The sequence below is a fragment of the Eschrichtius robustus genome, chromosome 3 (assembly GCF_028021215.1).
Source record: "Eschrichtius robustus isolate mEscRob2 chromosome 3, mEscRob2.pri, whole genome shotgun sequence".
Classification (NCBI taxonomy): Eukaryota; Metazoa; Chordata; class Mammalia; order Artiodactyla; family Eschrichtiidae; genus Eschrichtius; species Eschrichtius robustus.
The window spans coordinates 162,847,955-162,866,970 of NC_090826.1; the positions used below are offsets into that span (position 1 = coordinate 162,847,955).

General features: G+C 45.9%; 1 protein-coding gene across 1 annotated transcript in view; it reads left to right on the plus strand.

The window, feature by feature from the left end:
• Nucleotides 1-5,319: 5,319 nt before the first annotated feature.
• The window catches only part of KIF26B (kinesin family member 26B), a 479,220-nt gene continuing 465,523 nt past the window's right edge, over nt 5,320-19,016 (plus strand). Inside the window, exons 1-2 of the mRNA XM_068538512.1 lie at nt 5,320-5,382; nt 6,205-6,606. Coding sequence (XP_068394613.1) covers nt 5,320-5,382; nt 6,205-6,606 — 465 coding nt within the window. The remainder of the gene's footprint in view (nt 5,383-6,204; nt 6,607-19,016) is intronic.

Below are 19,016 nucleotides of genomic sequence, written 5' to 3' on the forward strand. Positions count from 1 at the left end.
TTTTGGAAGCCAGTATGTAATTTTTTCATTCATAAAATGAGTGGGTTTTTTTTTAACCTAAATCTTGAAGTAATTCCACTAACACCCTCAAATATACAAGCACACCTAATTTTACTGTGCTTCACATATAATGTTTTTTTTGTTTGTTTTTTGTTTTTTACAAGTTGAAGGTTTGTAACCCTGCATTGTCAGATGATACATTTTTAGCAGTATTTTTATAAATTAAGGTATGTACATTTTTTAAACATGCTATTGCACACTTAATAGTCCACAGTATAGTGTAAAGGTAACTTTTATATGTACTAAGAAACCAAAACATTCGTGTGACTCACTTTATTGCAATATTTGCTTTATTGCGGTGGTCTGGAACTGAACTGACGCATGCCTACATAGATCTAGAGGTTTCTATCTATCTATCAGTGAGGGCTTGGGTTGCATCATTAAAAAACTTCAGTTAGATAGAAAATAAAATTATAGCTAGTTTCTTTAAAGACTAACTCTTTAGGCTGCTAACTCACAAAATAAAAACTACAAGAATTCTGAAAACCTAAGGTCAACTTGAAAAAGCCACCATTAAGCTAAAATTAGGGAGTGCTTTATATACAATTGAATTTCCAAAAGAAAACAATTACAAGCTGGAAAACAACAACAACAAAAACCTATTTAAAGGCACTGGAGAGTGGCCAAAAGCAGGCAGAGACTGGAGGGGATTCAAGGATTCAATCCTTGAAAGAAGGGTTACATGGGTTTTTCCAGTCTGCTGGGCACAGTGGCTATAACTCAAGGTGAAAGCCAGTCTTATTGGTTAGAGGCATTACATGGTGGAGTTCAGGGCTGTAGCTGGAAAGGAAGGAGAAAAATCCCAGAAAGGAGAGAGTCAAAGTGAGGCAGCTCTAAAATCCACATTTCATTTCCCTCAAATCCTTGGCTGATATTTTTGAATTTTGCCTACGTGGAAGAGCTACAAGAAGTCCAGGGGAAAGAGCATCTAGAAGCTGAAAGAGTTGAGCAGAGATTTCAGCTGCTATCACTGCAGGGGAGCAGAGCTTGGAGTTTAAGTCCCTAGTTAGAGGGGCCTGGTAAGCACTTTAGACTTTCCACCAAAACCCCAGAAGGGCCATACTTTAGGGGTAAAGAACAAGTCCCAGGACTAAGGGCGAAAACTAAACAGAACTAACTGCTCTAACAAAGTATAAAGCCAAGCCTCTACAAGTTTAAGGTGACCCACCACTAACTTAACTGTCTACTAGAACAAAATCAGTACTTTTCAAAGGAAGATAATAGAATCTAACATCTCTATGATGTAATATCCACAATATTCAGCATGCAGTTAAAATTTAGTGGATATGAAAAGAAACAGAAAGCTGTGATTCAGAGTCAAGAGAAAAATCACTTAATAGAAAGGGACCCCCAAATGAGCCAGATGTTGGAATTAGCAGGCAAGAAATTTAAAGCTGTCATTATAACTATGTTCACAGATTCAAAGGAAAAAGAAGCAGAGAAAGGGAAACTATGTATGTATATATTGAAAAGTACAGTATCTGAAATGAAGAATTCATTGGATAGGCTTGACAGAGATTGGAGACAGCAGAAGTAAGGGTCAGTGAACTTAATAAAGGGTCAATTGAAAGTATCCAGTCTGAAGAATAAAGGGGTAAAGATTGAAATAATAGAGCCTCAGTAACTGGTGGGACAATTCAAATAGTGTCATAATATACATGTAATTGGAGTCATAGAAGGAAAGAAAAGAGAGAATGGGACAGAAAAATTCCATAAATAATGGCTGTAATTTCCCCAGACTTGGTGAAAAACGTACAGGTCAAGTTATAGGTCCTAGAAATTCAGCAAACCCTAAGCAGGATAAATAGAGAGAGAACCACATCCAGGAGCATCATAGCCAAACTGCTGAAAACCAGTGGTAAAGAGAAAATCTTCAAAGCATCCAGAGAAAAAGGACACATTACACATAGGGGAATTCCCATAAGAATTAATGCTGGCCTCTAATCAGAAGCAAGGAAGGCAATGCCTTCTCTAATCTGAAGGCAATGAATGACATCTTTAAAGGGTGGAAAGAAAAATAACTGTCAACCAAAAACTCTGCATCCAGTTAAACTATTCTTCAGGCTCAAAAGTGAAACAAAGACATTTTCAGATAAGCAGAAGCTGAGAAAATTTGTTGCCCAGAGACCCTCAGGATAAGAAATGCTAAAGGAAGTTCTTCAGTCTGACGGGAAATGACCCAGCTGGAAAAGTTGGCTCTATAGGAAAAAAATGGAGTTCCCCAAATGATAAAATTGGGTAAATATAAAAAACCACATATTTAAAATGTTCTAGTTTCACTAAAAGACAACAAATTGTTTAAAGTAAAATTGAGAAGATTGTATTATGGGTTTTACAATGTATGTAGATATAAAATACATCAAATAGTAGCACAAAGGAGGGAGGTAAAATGGAATTATACTGTTGCAAGTTTCTTACATTTTAGGTGAAGTGGCACAAAGTTAACTCTAAGTAGCCCAAGTTAAAGATGCATATTATAATCCTTACAGCTAAAAGGCCAATAGAGGGATGAAAGCAGAATATTTTAAAAAATCAATTAACAAAAAGAAGGCAGAAGAGACGAATGAAAAACAGAGTACACACAGAAAACAGATCGATATTAGCAACAACATGAAGCTCGAAAACCTCACGTTAAGCAACAAAAGCCAAACACGAAAGAATACACACTGCATGGACTTTATCGATAAACAGTTCAAGATCAGGTGAAACTAATTTATGGTGATAGAAATCAGAGCTGTGACTGTGTACGAGGGATGGGGATCACCTGGGAAGAGGAAGGTAAGAACTTTCTGGAGTGATGGAAATATATAACTTGATTGAGGTGGTGGCTTACCTGGGAGTGTACAGTTATCAAAATTCATAGAATTGTACACTTAAAAATTGTGCGTTTCACGGTATGTAAATTTCACATCCATTTTTTAAAAGCATCAAATCAAACTCTCTTGCGGGGCTTCTGGTTGTAAAGTTTGATCGACAGAGGGCGCTCCGAGCTCACCAAACACGCTTTGGAGCCCCAGCTACTTTGGGATGCAAATCAGACCACCTCGGGTCTCCTCTGTCTCCAAGGTGAATCTCCCAGCTCCCCAATACTCTTTGTCGACACCTCTCCTTCCCCACCCGCGGCTCACTGGCTCCTGCATTTCACCTGGCCACGCTGATTTTCGGCAGATGAGCAGTGCGTAGCTAATGGCTATGCTATTTTCGCAGCATCTCCGCGGAATTCAGATGTGGATGGAAGCTGGCTGGTGTTGCCCGGGGGTGTACCTGCCCCCTAAGGTCTTCTCTTGATATGATCACTTTTAAGTGGGAAGTAGGAACGTAATGGAAACTTCCACACTGTTTTCGACATCTACATTTTGACCTTCTTACCTCGCTTTAGTGCCTGTGAAACATTCCCACGCAAGGGCTGCGGCGGGAAGGGGTGGGTGGAGGGCAGTGCGAGGGATGCGCGGAAGGAATTTTCCCTGAGGAAAGCAGGTGTGGGGCGGCATTGCCACAGGGCTCCAGCACCCCAGGATATTGTCTTCCTGCCCCCGCCATATCTCAGAGGGAAGCTAGAGGCTGGAAAGCCCCAGGCGTCCTTTGTGCCCTCGCATGCCCCCAGACCCGGTCTCTCCCGGGCGCGGAGATGCCATTACACCTCACGTGATCCCCGCACGGGGCCGGTCCTTTCAAGAGGCGTCTCGCGGGGTGTTAATTAAAGGTCACAACAAAACAGACAGACCTGCGGGCTCACCAGAAGAAATGTCCTCCCGGGAGATGAAAAATGACACCCTGGAGCAGCTACGTGTGGAGCCCGGCAAATGCCGGCTTCCTGCGCTCCAGGCGCTGCGCCGGGGGCCGGAGGGGGACTGGAGAGGGCGATGACCGGGGACTCCCGGGACACGGCGGGCCCTGCGCGCTGGAAGAGCAGGAAGGGGGGTGCCGAGGGGACCCCCGGCCGAGGCGAGGCCAAGGCCAGCTTGCACACACCCCCTTCCAGGCCCGCGCCGTCTGCGCCGAGCGTGTGCCGCGCGGCGAGTCCCTCAGTTTCCCTGCCCGGCGGCGGCCCTTTGCTCCCCGGGCTCGCGCGTCCCAGCCCTGGGCGGCTAGGCACAGCGCACACTGGGTCGCGGGCGGGCGGGGGCGAAGGACCTGTTCTCCCGCTGCGCTTGGGAGGGTGGCCCCCAGTCCGGCCGGGCTTGGTAGAGCAATTCCAGAAAAGGTTTGCAGGGCAGGTCTAGGAGAACAAAGGCCGGGGGGAGGACCCGGCATATTTGTGGACTTGTTTGTGACTCAATCCCTCTTACACGGCGTTTCAAAGGCAGAACTGCAAGCCTTGCCAGGAAGAGAAAGAACTTGGGGGCGGGGAGGTTCGGGCGCATTTCTGTCCGGTCGCGCTCGCTCGGCGCTGCCCCCAGCTCCAGGCTCGCGCAGTGCTGTTTCATTAGAGCCCTGGATCCGGGCCACTCACCAGCAACTTCCCCGCAACAGGCGAGATTTACGACCCCCTCCCCCGGCTCTGGGCCTCGCAATGTCAGGCAGGAGCGCCGCAACATAAAATGGATCCCGGCAGGCGCGGCGGATGCAGCCAGGCGGCGGGCTCCCCGGCGCGGCCGCTGTTCGCGAGGCTCCGCGCTGCGCCCCGGCGCACACGCGCGCCCTGACCGCAGACGCCGGCCGGGGCACCCCGCCGGCCGGGCCACGCCGCCGCCCCTCTCTGCCCTCGCGCAACTGTCAGGCAAAGCGGGCCGGCGGATATTGGCTCCCCAACACGCCGAGGCTCCTCCCCGATCTGGATCTTTATATTTTGGGAGAATTTATTTGAACTCAGTTACCAAGCTCCGCGAAGGAGACAAGTTCTCAGAGCCGGCTCGCCGGCGGAGGCGAGGCGGGGGGCTCGCCCACCTCGTCTGCAGCTGCCGTGTGCCCCGATTGTACTCGTCTTTTCCCTCGTGGAGGAAAACGGCCTCCTAAGCTGAGGAGAAGGCCAATTATCTGGATGTGACCGTGAAAAGAGAACGGGTGGCTGGAGAAGGCAGAAGAGGAGGAAAAACATTATTTGAAGAGAAGAATAAACCAGGCATTCCAACCTTTCTGCAAATTAGTGCTGTTACTTCTGGGGTCCATCTGCTTTTATCCCCCCGCCCCCTTCAGTAAGAAACCTTGACTGGAGGGCCAAGAGACAGCCCCCTACAACTGGACACCCTTCTGGGTTGGAAGACCTTTTGGATGTAGCGTTGGTGGAACATTTAGACACTCTCTTCTGGAAAAGCCACCATGAATTCGGTAGCTGGGAATAAAGAGAGGCTTGCAGTCTCCACCAGGGGCAAGAAATACGGGGTAAGTTGTGATGGGTATAATGCGGAGACGCGTTACCGGACTCTTCCCGGCCAGGGTTCCCCTTTCCGGGTAACGTGCAGCCAGGGCAGGGTGGCCCCGAGCTCTCTTCCCGCTGCTGAGGCGCCTCGGCTGGGCCAGCCCGGCGTGCGCGCGCGGAGGCGGGTCCGCCAGCAACGACGCCAGCGCACTCGCCTTGCCCTCGGAATTTCTGCAGCCCTCTCGTTCCTTCTCTTCCCCGCATCCCTAACTTTTGCAGCATTCCTGCACTTCCAAGCAGAGTTAAGCCGAATGGGAGGGTTTCCCACGATTTCTCTGCTGTTCTTAAGGGACCGTTTTCCTGGAGCCAGGAGAACCTTTCATTTACCTTCAGGATCCGGAGGGCCTTGCCCTGAATGAATAAAAATCCGAAAGTCATAGACACCCCCCCGCCCCCCGTCGTCCAGGATCTTAAAAGTGAGGTCCTGCTGGGATGGGTACCGGGTTCAAAAGCGCGGGGAGCTGAATCCGTGGGTTCCTCTAAAGAAACCATCGAAATTCCCTGAGCGAGTGAGTCCCTCTCCTCCAGACCGGAGGAGTCCGCCGGCTCCCGGGAACCGGTGCAGGGGTCACCCGGGCGACGGGGATTCACTTAAACACAATTAACCAGACATATGGAGGCAGATTTGGCCGCAGGGCTCAGAGCGGTCCCTAACGTGCGCCCGTGGGCGCTCGGCCGGGCCCTCGGTGGCGCGCAGGTCCCCGGGCAGGCGGGAGGGCGGCCCTGGGCAGGGGCGCGGGAGCCAGCCGCCCTGCGGCCCCTGATACCGTTTGTCTCCCCCGCAGGTGAATGAAGTCTGCTCGCCCACCAAGCCCGCGGCGCCCTTCTCCCCCGAAAGCTGGTACCGGAAAGCATACGAAGAGTCGCGCGCCGGGAGCCGCCCCACTCCCGAGGGCGCGGGCTCGGCGCTCGGCTCGTCGGGGACGCCGTCCCCCGGCTCGGGCACCTCGTCCCCGAGCTCCTTCACGGGCTCCCCGGGCCCCGCCTCCCCGGGCATTGGCACCAGCTCGCCTGGCTCCCTGGGCGGCTCGCCAGGTTTCGGCACGGGCTCCCCGGGCTCGGGCAGCGGCGGCGGCTCCTCCCCCGGATCGGACCGCGGCGTCTGGTGCGAGAATTGCAACGCCCGCCTGGTGGAGCTGAAGAGGCAGGCTCTGAAGCTGCTCCTCCCGGGGCCCTTTCCCGGCAAGGTGAGCGCCGCCGGGGACAGGGCTGGGCGGGCAACGGCTGCGCGCCTCCCCGCGGCCGTGGATCGGGGGACCTGCGGCGCTGCGCGCTGCTCGGTTCCGGAGAAGGCGCTGGCCGAGCCGGGTCAGCTCCCGGCCTCGGGGCGACCCTGCGCGTCTCCCCCGCCAGACCTTCCCCGGGCGCAGTGATTGGATGGTGCGTACGCGGTTCCAGGCCTCGCCGCCCACCGGGGCTGCCCAGGTTATTCTTCCTGCTGCCCTCCACTCCTCAGAGTGCCCTTTCTGTGCCCCCAGCACTCGCCCATCCATCCCGTTGGTCCCGCGCGGTGCTGCTTTCGCCCGAGACCCTCTTCCCGCGCGTCCACAGGCCTTTGCCGCGTCGCAGGCCGGGGACAGGCTGACACCAGCTACTGGGATTCTTTCCTTTCCGCGCCCCCCTGCCGGGGCGACTCCTTAGATTTTTCTCCCCACCCCCAACCGTGATCATTTACAAAAACGTCGGAGGGAGTAGTAAAAGCGGGCTGATATTTAGGAGTTGGCATTTCCCATTGCCTATTTGTGGTCCTTCCTTCCCAGGGCTACCAAAACAGAAACACGTATTGGAAAGCCAGCATTTCCCCCTAACCTCTGTGTGTCTATCAGAGGAATACTAAGGGGTGAGTAGTTCTTTGAGCGGGGCTCCCTCCTACCTGCACCAGCACTGAGCACGTTGGTTCCTCCATGGCAACCCTGCCAGCGCTGTGTGTGTCCCCAGAGTGTAACACAATGCAATTGTATTTGCACTGTTCGGCCTAAGTACTATCAAATGATAATATTTACTCTTTCACTTCAAAGAGTTTTTATCAGTGCTTAGAGAGAAATATCAAGAAAACAGCGTGAATTGCTGTAGAGAATTCTGACACTGTTCAGTGGCACTGTCTGATTTATATTTCTGTGACTTTTGAAGTGAAATGTGATTTTGAGTAGTGGAGTTTAGGAATAGCTGCATCTGCTTGCCGTTTCTGCTTATTCAAATATACACACGTTGATCTTTTCATACGCAAGGGTTAAATTAAACAAATACCCGCAGGAGTTGTAAAATTTTAAATGTGGAAAATTGCCACCAAGAGAATTGGTTTTATGAATCCTGAATTTATCTCAAGAATAATTAACTTGTAGATTGTTGTCAGTATGCCATTTTCGTAGTTTCATAATAAATCTGTCAGGACACCCCTAAAAATAAATCTCAGGGACTCTAAAAGCTTATTTCACTCTTGCATGCCATATCCTCCGATTTAACACTCTCTCCACTCACAGATTTATTTATTCTTGTGATTGTTTATCAATATTATTTGATTATCTACTACACTCAAGGAACTGTGTTAGGCACAGCAATAAAATAACAGGTACATGCTGTCCTTGTCCACATGGAGCTTATATTCTAATGGAGGGTACAGACGTTAACCACAAAATGCACAATTCATAATTTGTTTCCATTTGCGGTGAGTGCTACAGAGGAAGAGTGTGGGATGCTGTAAGTCTTTATAACCAGACTAGGCCAGCTGATAAATTTTGAAGAACTTTGGTTCTTAAAGATATATTTTTGGCAATCCTAGTAAGTTGCAGCCCACCAATTTATTCTAGAACATTCTTGCAGGCCTGTTCTTACAATAGCTTCTTTGTGTTGTTGAATGCTCCGTGTGTGCAAAGGTAAAGTAAAATATACTCTTTTCATAAAAGTGGAGGGAGGAAAGGAAAGCTATAGGAAGAAGAAACAAATGTTGAAACTTAAATGCATCCATCATGTCTTGTGGAGTCATGTGACAAAGTAGATTTTTGGCTTTGTTGAAGCAGCCTGGAAAATTCATTCACAGTGCAATAGGAGGCAGCTTGATATATTTGACAATTTTATTTATGTGATGAAATAAAAGTGATGCTGGGAAACTGATTATATTATCAGAGTGATGGCTCCAGAGGAAACGCTGGATCTGGGGAACCTCAATGCTCTACACCAATTTAAAGTGATCCAGGCACATCTAGAGAAGAGCTGTCAGTCTTGGGGACAGTCACATGGGGTCACTTTAAGTGCACACATGAATTTGCCTGGAGTTTAAGATGTGACGTAGCACAGTGAAACATGACATTTGGTGCAGGGGAGAGCATAAGACTTAGCCAGAAACAAGGGTTGTTTGGATGACCTCACTGTTAGTAATGAGGTATGGGGCCAGAATTTTAACTACCAATCCTCTGCCTGTCTCTGGGAATAATAATTTTAGGGTTTTTTTCTTTTTTAAATATTGGTACCCTCAGGTAATATTTCCATTACACCTTTAAAGTTTGCAGCATTTTTTTCTTTTTAAAGTTTGCAGCATTTTAACCAAACAAATGTTGTGTTCTCTCAAGCACCATGGATGGAGGCCCATGTAACTCCAACACAAGGCCTTTCTTCTTCCCTGAGCCAGATTTATGAGCAAATTGGACTTCCATAGCCCTCAGGCACAGAAGGAGTTAAGTTTCATCAGAACAAGAGAGGTCATTGTGACTCCAACATGTAGTTTGCCCTGAAGAGTAAGGGTCTGGAAGATAAAGGCATGTTTTTGAGAGGTAATTAGCAAAAATCATCTTTGTAATTCACTTAAGATGCTTAGCTGTATCTGGGGACTCTTTTCTTACATAGAGTATTACATGCTGTGAGGTGGTATTAATAGTCTCCTCGGTAGGCATTTAAAAGTCAAAGGCAGAATAGTACATCCAGGAACCTTACAATTTTAGGGGGGATTTGGTTTTAGTTCTTTCTCTACCACTGATTTATTTTGTGACAGTGAGTAAATCAGTTTTCCTCTGTATTTTAACTTTCCCATTAATACACTAAGGAAAAAATGATTCAGACTCTAGAGGATCTTTTAAATGATTAGAATGTCAAAAAAATTATTTTAGACGAGGCTTGAAAAGTGCCTCCATTCTTTAGAGAAAGAGGTGAAGTTTTATCTTTTTTTTTTTTGGCTGCACCGCGGAACTTCCCTGACCAGGGATCGAACCCGCCCCCCCTGCAGTGGAAGCGCGGAGTCTTAACCACTGCACCACCAGGGAAGTCCAAGATGTGAAGGTTTATGATTATTAACTAGACAAGAGTCTATGGGATTTATGTTTTACAGAATTTAGGGCTTTTCTTGCAAAATATTATCCACTTTCAGTTTCTGATTTCATCAGTACATTTCCCAAATATCATTTTGCCATATGAATTCTCACATCATGCCCACTGGTAGGTAGCCAGCGCTGTTGAATTCCCCCAGTTTTGTCTCTGAAACAGTTGGTTAAGGAGGGGAGGTAAAGTGCTGGCGGGCCCACGCAGGGGTGTCGGGCTGGTCCCAGGAGTTAGACAGTGGCTCTAGTGGCCTGAGGTGTGACCAGCCCGTTCCGAGCCCGTTCCGAGCCCGTTCCGAGCCCGTTCTCTTCTTAGTACTAGTCATGTGTCCACTGGAGAATGAGACTTCATGGCAGAAGGCTACACGGCTCGGAGGTTTCTAGCTTAGGTAACTGGGTGGGTGGGGTAATGTTAACTGAGGCAGGAAATGGGAGGAGATACAGATTTGGGGGGAGCTCATAGAGAAAGATGATAATGGATTTGGAAGAGATAGAGAATAAAGGCAGATTTAGGAATGAAGCAGACTGAGGAATGTAGAAGGGACAACTGTGAGCTCACATAACTCTTAATGATGCTCTGGACCCAACCTTTCAAATAGCAACTCACCTGAGTGAGTCAAGATTTTTGCCTGGTGACAGACTGTAAACCATTTGGATTGACTTTTATTACTTCAGTCAGTAAAAAATGTACTTATTGGGTTTATATCATTTCTTTTCTAGGGCTAGTAAGTGGAAGTGGTCAGATAAAAGGAAAGAATGTGGTTTTGTAAAGTGTTGGGGTTTTAAGTGAAATCAGTCCTTTTACCCATTGTAGTGTCCCACTGTGTAAATATAAAACCATTTCATATCCATTGGCCAGAGCATCTTTCCTGTTTTATACACAGTCAAGGCACGAAGCCAGAAATGGGGGCCAAGGAACGAATCTCCCATTTTGGGGCTATCCTAGATCATTTCGAGATCTGTTAACAGAACTTTTGAATTGACAGTGTAAGCCCTATGAAACATCAGCCCCAAAGAACTCCCTGGGGTAAGTAGAAATGTTCCAGGTTGGCAAAAGGTTATCAGACCTCTATTCATTTCCATATCAAGAAAAGAAAATCTTTTATATAAAAAACAGTACAGAACTACATTCCTAGCTGAATTTTTCCCTGGTCACATATTCTGGGTCCATTTATGCCCCAGAAATATCAGGAAGATTAGCCAGACATACTGAGAAGAGTGGCCAGGAATCACAGAGATGAAAGAAAGGAATGTGTCAGGGGGTTTAAGAACACCAAACGTAGACTCTAAATAGCCAGGGCCCAAGTAAGTCTAGACTTGGGAATATATATATATATATACATATACATATATACATATATATATATATATATATATGTATATATGTATATGTATATATATATATTTTTTTCCATATTTTTTCAGTTCCAGAACAGGAGTATGAAAAAATAACTCCATTTAAAATATCCCCTAGAAGCCAATGTAAGACTCTTTATAAATAGATACTGAATTTTAGGTACTTATTAATTATGAGAAAATTCTATCGGAAATCTTTTTAAGAACACATGGCTGTTTTCAGAAAGCTTCATTTGAATCTTTTCCATTTCGGAAATATTTTAGATAAGGGATCAGCTAATAGATAATATTGGTAATGAAAAAGTCCGGTAGCATTTATCATTAAAACATTTCTGAAACATTTTAGGTATTATAAAAACATTCCCAGTAGAGACATATGAGCAGTAATATCTTCTTTAAGGCTTAGTAAGCTATGGCATAATCGCATTTCATTCTACCAGACTTTTAATTGTGAACCAACAGGGTCAGTTTTTTTTTTTTAATTAAAAAAAAAATTTTATTGTATATATATTTTTTATTTTTGGCTGCTTTGGGTCTTCGTTGCTGCGCTCGGGCTTTCTCTAGTTGTGGCGAGAGAGGGCTACTCTTCGTTGCAGTGCCTGCTTTTCTCGTTGCAGTGGCTTCTCTTGTTGCGGAGCATGGGCTCTAGGTGCGCGGGCTTCAGTAGTTATGGCACGTGGGCTCACTAGTTGTGGCACATGGGCTTAGTTGCTCTGGGCATGTGGGATTTTCCCAGACCAGGGCTCGAACCCATGTCCCCTGCACTGGCAGGAGGATTCTTAACCACTGTGCCAGCAGAGAAGTCCCATGGTCAGTTTTTATAGTGATTTAATTCACTTTGTAAAAATCCCTGGCCTGTAGTAATTTCTTCCACACTCATTGCAGATAGTATTATTGCATTAGAAATGTGATTTTTAAATGGCTGAGCCTGGTAATTTGTCAGCATTTAGAAGGATTAAGTCAATAAAATAGGCAACATCAGTTGCTCTTTGGCATTATATCACAGATCAAACTGAACCATTCGTCAGCTAATAATAATGGTGATGGTAATAACAATGATGATTATAAGTGGCTAACAATTATCATCCTTAGTATATGCTAGGCACTGTACTGATATATACACACATACATACATACATACATACATTCATAAAATCTCATGTAGCAAAATGAAGATGAACCCGATTTCTTTTCTTTACCCTGGAATTCCAGGTGATTGATGTGGTTCACGTTACGAAAGGAAGTATGAGTAAAGGTGCAAGGAACAGAGAAATCCAAGGATGCTTCTCCCCCTCCAAAGCCACTGAGGGTATTACACTATTAGACTAACTGCCTGAGTGGAGACCCTTGCTTGAGGGAGAAGGTTGTGGTTATTTTTCCTGGTAACTTCACTTTCAGGATGGGGGGAAAATATGTGACGTGGTCAGGACCCTGAGCTGAGTAATTTGCTTGGCTGGAATGTATTGGAGGGGGCAAAGGAACTTCCTTATATTTATATTCACTTGGCTGAGGCGGTTGTCAGCCCTTTCTGAAAAGCCCTGCCCGAGGGACCTGTGGGGACTGTCTGAGAGGACATGTTCTTTAGCTAGACCTTCTGTGCTGTATCAGCGGGGCTGCCAGACTCCACTCTGTTCCGTCCCCGCAGAGACTGGTGCAGAGACCACGTGCACGCCGGTGTCTGTGAGTGTTCCCAGTCTCTTTTCAGGAATACAAAACTAATTTCCTTTTTGCCAGTATCTTGAGTCACAGGCTGATCATAAAATTCTTTCCTTTTTTAAAAAAAATCTCCTGTGTGGTCTTATTGTGGCAAAGAAGCACTGTTTAGAAAGGGCTCCCAATGATCTTTCAGACTCAAATGCACCAGTCAGAAATATCTTAAACGTGTATTTGTGTAGGTGCAAAAGGACTGGCGATACACCTCCATTCCTAAATTGCTTTTGAAATATTAAATCAGAATAGCGAATCAGTTTGTACTCATCATCCTGCTTCCCATTGCCTTTGGGATGCTCTAGAGCCCATCTAAGAAAATTGGATTTTGAATTATGGTTAGAAAGGTTGTCTGTCCACCTTTTCCAGGTTTTAAAGGAATTCACCTATGTTTTCTTTGAATATTTGTAAGGTTTCCTTTCTAATAGTTAGATCTCTGATCCATTGGGAGATTATTTTGGTATATAACGAGAGGCGTAGATCAATTTTATCTTTTTCTAAATGTCTATCCAGTTGTCCCCAAACCCTTTATTAAAACATTCATCCTTCCCCCATTGATTTGAAATAACCATTATCATAAACCAGATTTTCAGTACTTGGGTCTACTTCTGGACCTTCTGTTATGTCCCGTTTATCTGTCTTTTCATGTACCAATGCCATACTATTTTAGTTACAGAAGCTTTGGAGCATGTTTTAGTATTTGGTAATGTTAGCTCTCTCTCTTTCCCAAACAATGCCTTTCCTTTCTAGTAGTTTCCTGGTTATTCTTCCAGACTATTTTCCCATATGAACTTTAGAATCAACTTGCCTAACTCCATAAAATTTTTTAAAATTGGGACCATGTTAAATTTATACATTAACCTGGGGGATATTTGGCATCTTTATGATGTTGACTCCTTCCCAAGAACATGGAATGTCTTTCCATTTGAACACATCTACTTTCAGCAATTTTAAAGGTTTTTCTCATAGAGGCTTTATTTCTTGTTAAGTTTATTTTTAGGTATTAAAAATACTTTTTGTTGCTATTATAAAGGAGCTCTTATCTTACATTATCTCTTCTAATTGATAATTGTTAATATATAAGAGGGATATTATATATATCTTATATATATCTTATATCCTATTATTAAATTCTATTACTGTATTCATTAGTTTTTAAATTGGTACTCTTGGATTTTCAAAAGGATTTATCTTCTACAAATAGAGATAGCATCTCTCCTCTCCTTTGCTAACTTTATTCCTCTAATAGTTTTCTCTTGTTTGTTACGTTGATTTATGCCTCCAACACAGTGTTTAATGGTAATGTATGGTGGGCATATGTACAGTTTTTCTCACTAAGTAAGATCTTGGCTTTTGGACTGAGGTCTCTATATATTTTTAAAAGTTGAGGAAGGTATCCATCAGTTCCTATTTTATTTACTGTTTTTCATCAGGAATGGGTGTTATATTTTGCCAATGTCTTTTCAGTATTTAGGAAGATGATCATATGATTTTTCTCCTTAGATCTATTAATATTGTGAATTATTATCATTGCTTTCCTAATAATGAACCATCCTTGCATTCCCATAATAAACCCTACTTGGTCACAATGTATTTTTAAAAATATGCTGCTGGATTCAGGGTGCTAATATTTTATTTATTGTTTTTGCTTTCATATTTGTATGCCATAAGCATTTTTGATTCCCACTCATGTACCAGCTACGGTACTATGCCACATTATAACCAAGATATGAAAAAGAATAAAAATTCCTGCCCCGGAGCAACTCCCAGTCTAGTATTAGAGACAGACAAAGAACCAAAGAGTTAGGGTGCAGCATATTAAATGCTGGACCATGGGCTGTGGCGGCTGATAGGAAGCAAAGAGAGGTGAGGCTCGAGCTGGCTTTGGAAGAGTGAGTAGGAGTTCAGCATGTGAGCGTGGTGAATCACCCGCATTCCAGGCAGAGGGAATGGTGAGAGCATTAGGCACAAAGAGGTTACGCACACTCAGTGTCCTGGGGGAACTGCAGTGGTGCGTTGCCGACATAGTGCAGTGTGTGCGTGGGTGAGTGACAGGCTGGGGAGGTGGCAGGGAGAGGACGAAGGGCCTCGTAGGCTAAAGAATCTGGATATTATCCTATAGGCTGGGTGGCCATTGAAGGGCTTTCAGGAAGGGAGTGAAGTGATCAGATATTCATTTAAGAAAGATTGCTCTGATAGGGAGAGAGAAACTGGATTCGAAGAATGGTATCATGGAGTTCAGTGGAGAGGCCTCTCGCCGTGGCCTCAGTGAAAGATGATGCAGACCTAACTAAGGCAGTAGCAGTGGGAATGAAGAGGCAGCCTGGCCCTGACAGATTTTGTACATAGAAAACCCATGGCGGATGGCAGCTGAGTAATGCGGCAGGAGCGAGAGGAGGAAGATTTCTGGCTAGGGCAAGTGTGAGGGTGCTGCAGCCGTTAATTGAGATGGAGAATACAGGCAGAGAGGGGTTTTTTGTTACGGTGGGTCTGATTTTCAAGGATGGGTGTGAATACTAAAATTGGTTTGAGTTCTCTGGAGCTTGAGGTGGAATGTTCCAGTGGGGTCCAGTGGGGCTCTAGAGTGGATTCAGAGCTGGAGCCATGGATCTGGGAAATGTCAGCATGAGGAAGGTGGTGGAATCCACAGATGAGGTGAGCTCTCCCCGGAGGATGTGTAGAGTGACAGACGGTGAAGTGTGGAGCTGTGGGACCCATTGACATTGAAGGGAGAGGCAGCCTGAGGAGCCAGGAAGACAATTCAAGGAGAGACCAGAAAAGGGGGAGGAAAATAAGAAAAAGTGGTATCATGGAAACGGAGGGAGGGGTGAGCTTGAGAAGGTAGGGGTGATGAAAGGTCAGATACCTTGGAGAGGTCAAGGAGGTAAGGACTGAGGTTTCCACTGAATCAGTAAATAGGAGGTCACTGGGGATCTTTGTTAGAAGTTTCTGGCACCCTGGAGAAAGGCAGGCAATGACAGTGTGTCCAGGAGTGATGGAGAGGTGAGGACATCTGAGGCAGCTCAAAGTTGTTGAAGACACTGAGAGGTTACGAGAGATTCATTCTCTGAGGCTCTTATGACCTGAAAACATGAAGATCTGGGGTCAACAACTTGGGTGCAAAACTAGGCTGCATCACCGAGTGTGTGACCTTGGGCAAGTCACTTAGCCTTTCTGAACCGGGTTATTCTCACCTTTACAATGGGGGTGGGCTTCCCTGGTGGCGAGTGGTTAAGAATCTGCCTGCCAATGAAGGGGACATGGGTTTGAGCCCTGGTCCGGGAAGATCCCACATGCCGCAGAGCAACTAAGCCCATGCGCCACAACTACTGAGCCTGCGAGCCACAACTACTGAGCCCATGTGCCACAACTACTGAAGCCCGCGCGCCTAGACCCCGTGCTCCGCAACAAGAGAAGCCACCGCAACGAGAAGCCCGTGCACTGCAACGAAGAGGAGCCCCGGCTCGCTGCAACTAGAGAAAGCCCGCGCACAGCAATGAAGACCCATCGCAGCCAGAAATAAATAAATAAAATAAATTTATACAATGGGGGTAATGTTGGGGCCCTGCCAGGGTTGTTGTGAGGAGGTGGTGAAATTGTGAGATGATATCCAACCATCACTTTCTGTTTTATTCCAATGATGCCCCACAGGAAGTTGAATTTTATGAAAATTCCTTCCTTTCCTTCTCTGTCTGTCTTCCCTTCCTTTCTTCTTTCTTCTTCTCTCTTCCTCTCTCCCTCTCTCTCTCTTTCTTTTTCCTTTTGCCAGTGATCTGACACCAAAACAGAAAAGCAGTTGTCAGAGAAGGTGGGACCATTAAGCTTGTCTCCTTTCCCATTTCCTCACCTCCAAGTGAATAAAGCATCTCCTACTTATTTATTCATTTGTAGGGTGGCTCCACAGAACCAGGAGAGCTCGGCTGATGAAAATAGCTACTCCTTTTAGTTGAGATGCCATGAATATGGATTGAGATTCTTTGTCACAGATGGAAATCCCCCCTTTAAGCCCTGCCCCTCTCAGAGGTCCCCCAGGGAGCACTGCAGACACCGAACTTTGCAGTTCCGCTCTGGTGAGTGTGGGAGAGCAGACGCCCCCCAGTGACTGCACGTGCAGTGTGCGGATCTGAGCGGCATTGGGAATTTGGGCTTATCTGCCTCCCGATCCAGTTTTATCTTTCTCAGACAGTTTTCTTTGCAGTCATACTTTGCTGATCCTATCGCATCGATTCCGCCCAGGCCCTGTGGAGAAGTCTGGAAATAAAGACACCTTCCCCCCACCAAGCAGTATTTCCTGCACATATCCCTGCTCTCGGAGCTGGAGCTGCCCTGGGTAGAGAGTGTTCTTGTAAACGCTTGTGTAGAACGAGTCGATATCCTCATGCTGCTCTATAGGTGAACATTTCAGAAGGCTCTGGGGTAGAGTAAGTTCTTTTGATAAGCAGAACTATATTGAAATATATCTTAAGTGTTATAGACTAACTTACAGCTGACGGGCTATTTTTATTCATCTTTTCTGCTGAATGGAGTTTAAGCTCGATGTCGTTGCTGGCCACAAAAAGTGCTTGTTAAAAGTTTTAGTTCTCCACACAGCATGTTTTTAAGATCTTTGCTAGTTCTTACACACGAAATGTTTTTATTTTTAAAGCATGAACTGCAAATAATCAGTTTAAATCTACTTTGCCACCACAGGGGTGAAACATGTAAACTTTGAATAATTCTTTATCTAATCTGAGTGATGTCTGGGATTTGCAGTTGCTAACTAAGGATTTCTTCTAAGATAACATAGGAATTTATAGGGCCTGAGATTTTTCTGTGAAGGAATTCCATCTTTCAATTAGCGGTGGTGAGCAGCTACACTTCCCCATGAAACGTGATCATCTTATTTATAGTGGTTGCTTTCTTTAGAGTTGTAATCACTGCTTCCCTACTCCCTGCTCCATCTACCTGGTGGTTTCATGCAACTGTAGGAGACTTACTTATTACCTGATTAGAAACCATCACCACCACCAACAACAGCCAAAAGCTATTGAGCTATCTAACCAAAGAATTATCCAGAAAATACACAGTTGAATTCAGGCAGACGACTAGTAACTGCCATTATTTAATGAAAAATAATCACTTGCCTGGTTCGGTTGTGTGTCCTTTCGTAGAGGGATGTCTTTTTTTTTTTTTTTTTTGAAAGCCCGGAATCCTAACCAATAAGGCCACCGAGGAGTTCCCTCACAAAGACTTTTTTTTTTTTTTTTTAATTATTTTATTTATTTATTTATGGCTGTGTTGGGTCTTCGTTTCTGTGCGAGGGCTTTCTCTAGTGCGGCAAGTGGGGACCACTCTTCATCGCGGTGCGCGGGCCTCTCATTATCGCGGCCTCTCTTGTTGCGGAGCACAGGCTCCAGACGCGCAGGCTCAGTAGTTGTGGCTCACGGGCCCAGTTGCTCCGCGGCATGTGGGATCTTCCCAGGCCAGGGCTCGAACCCGTGTCCCCTGCATTGGCAGGCGGGTTCTCAACCACTGCGCCACCAGGGAATCCCCTAGAGGGATGTCTTGATCCTGAGCACGGCAGCTGAAGAGGTGGCCTTGAGTGTCTTCCCTGTGGGCCCACAGCTGTGAACTGGACCATCGCTTGTTTCCATCGAACCAGGCGGTGTGGGGATAGAAGGGAGAGGAATAAGATAGATGGGAGTAGGAGGAGGAAGGACAAGAGAGAGGGTGAGAGAAACAGAAATAAAAGGGTGGGTGTCTGGTAGGCATTGGAGGCTGTCCCAGATGTTGAGGTGCAGTCCCGCCTCTGGCACTAACTAGAACCGTGGCTTTGGGCGAGTCACCTAGCCAGCTTGTGCTTTGTTCCTCTTTTGTAAACCGAGAGGAGGGAGTTGGTGGTCTCTAAACTCCTTCCAAGCCTGCAAGTCTTAAGGAGCCCAATCTTTGACCCCCCAATTCTAGAGGGATGTGTTGACAAAGCCTGAGATGGATTTCTGGCTGTAGCTGGAGGCTGAAGCTGTTCCTTGGGTTGGCACACCTGTGGGAATCCCACCCCCAGCCAGCCAAGGTGTGTCCCCCCTTGTTTGCCATCCAGGTGAAGGTACTCACTGGCATTGCCATGGCTGATATTTCTGCCTTTGGAATTTGGATCATAAATTGACTCACTAGATTCTTCCTATTTCTTAATGAAGCTGTTTACTGTCTTCTGTATTTGTAAGCAGAAATAAACTTGGGCAAACAAAAGG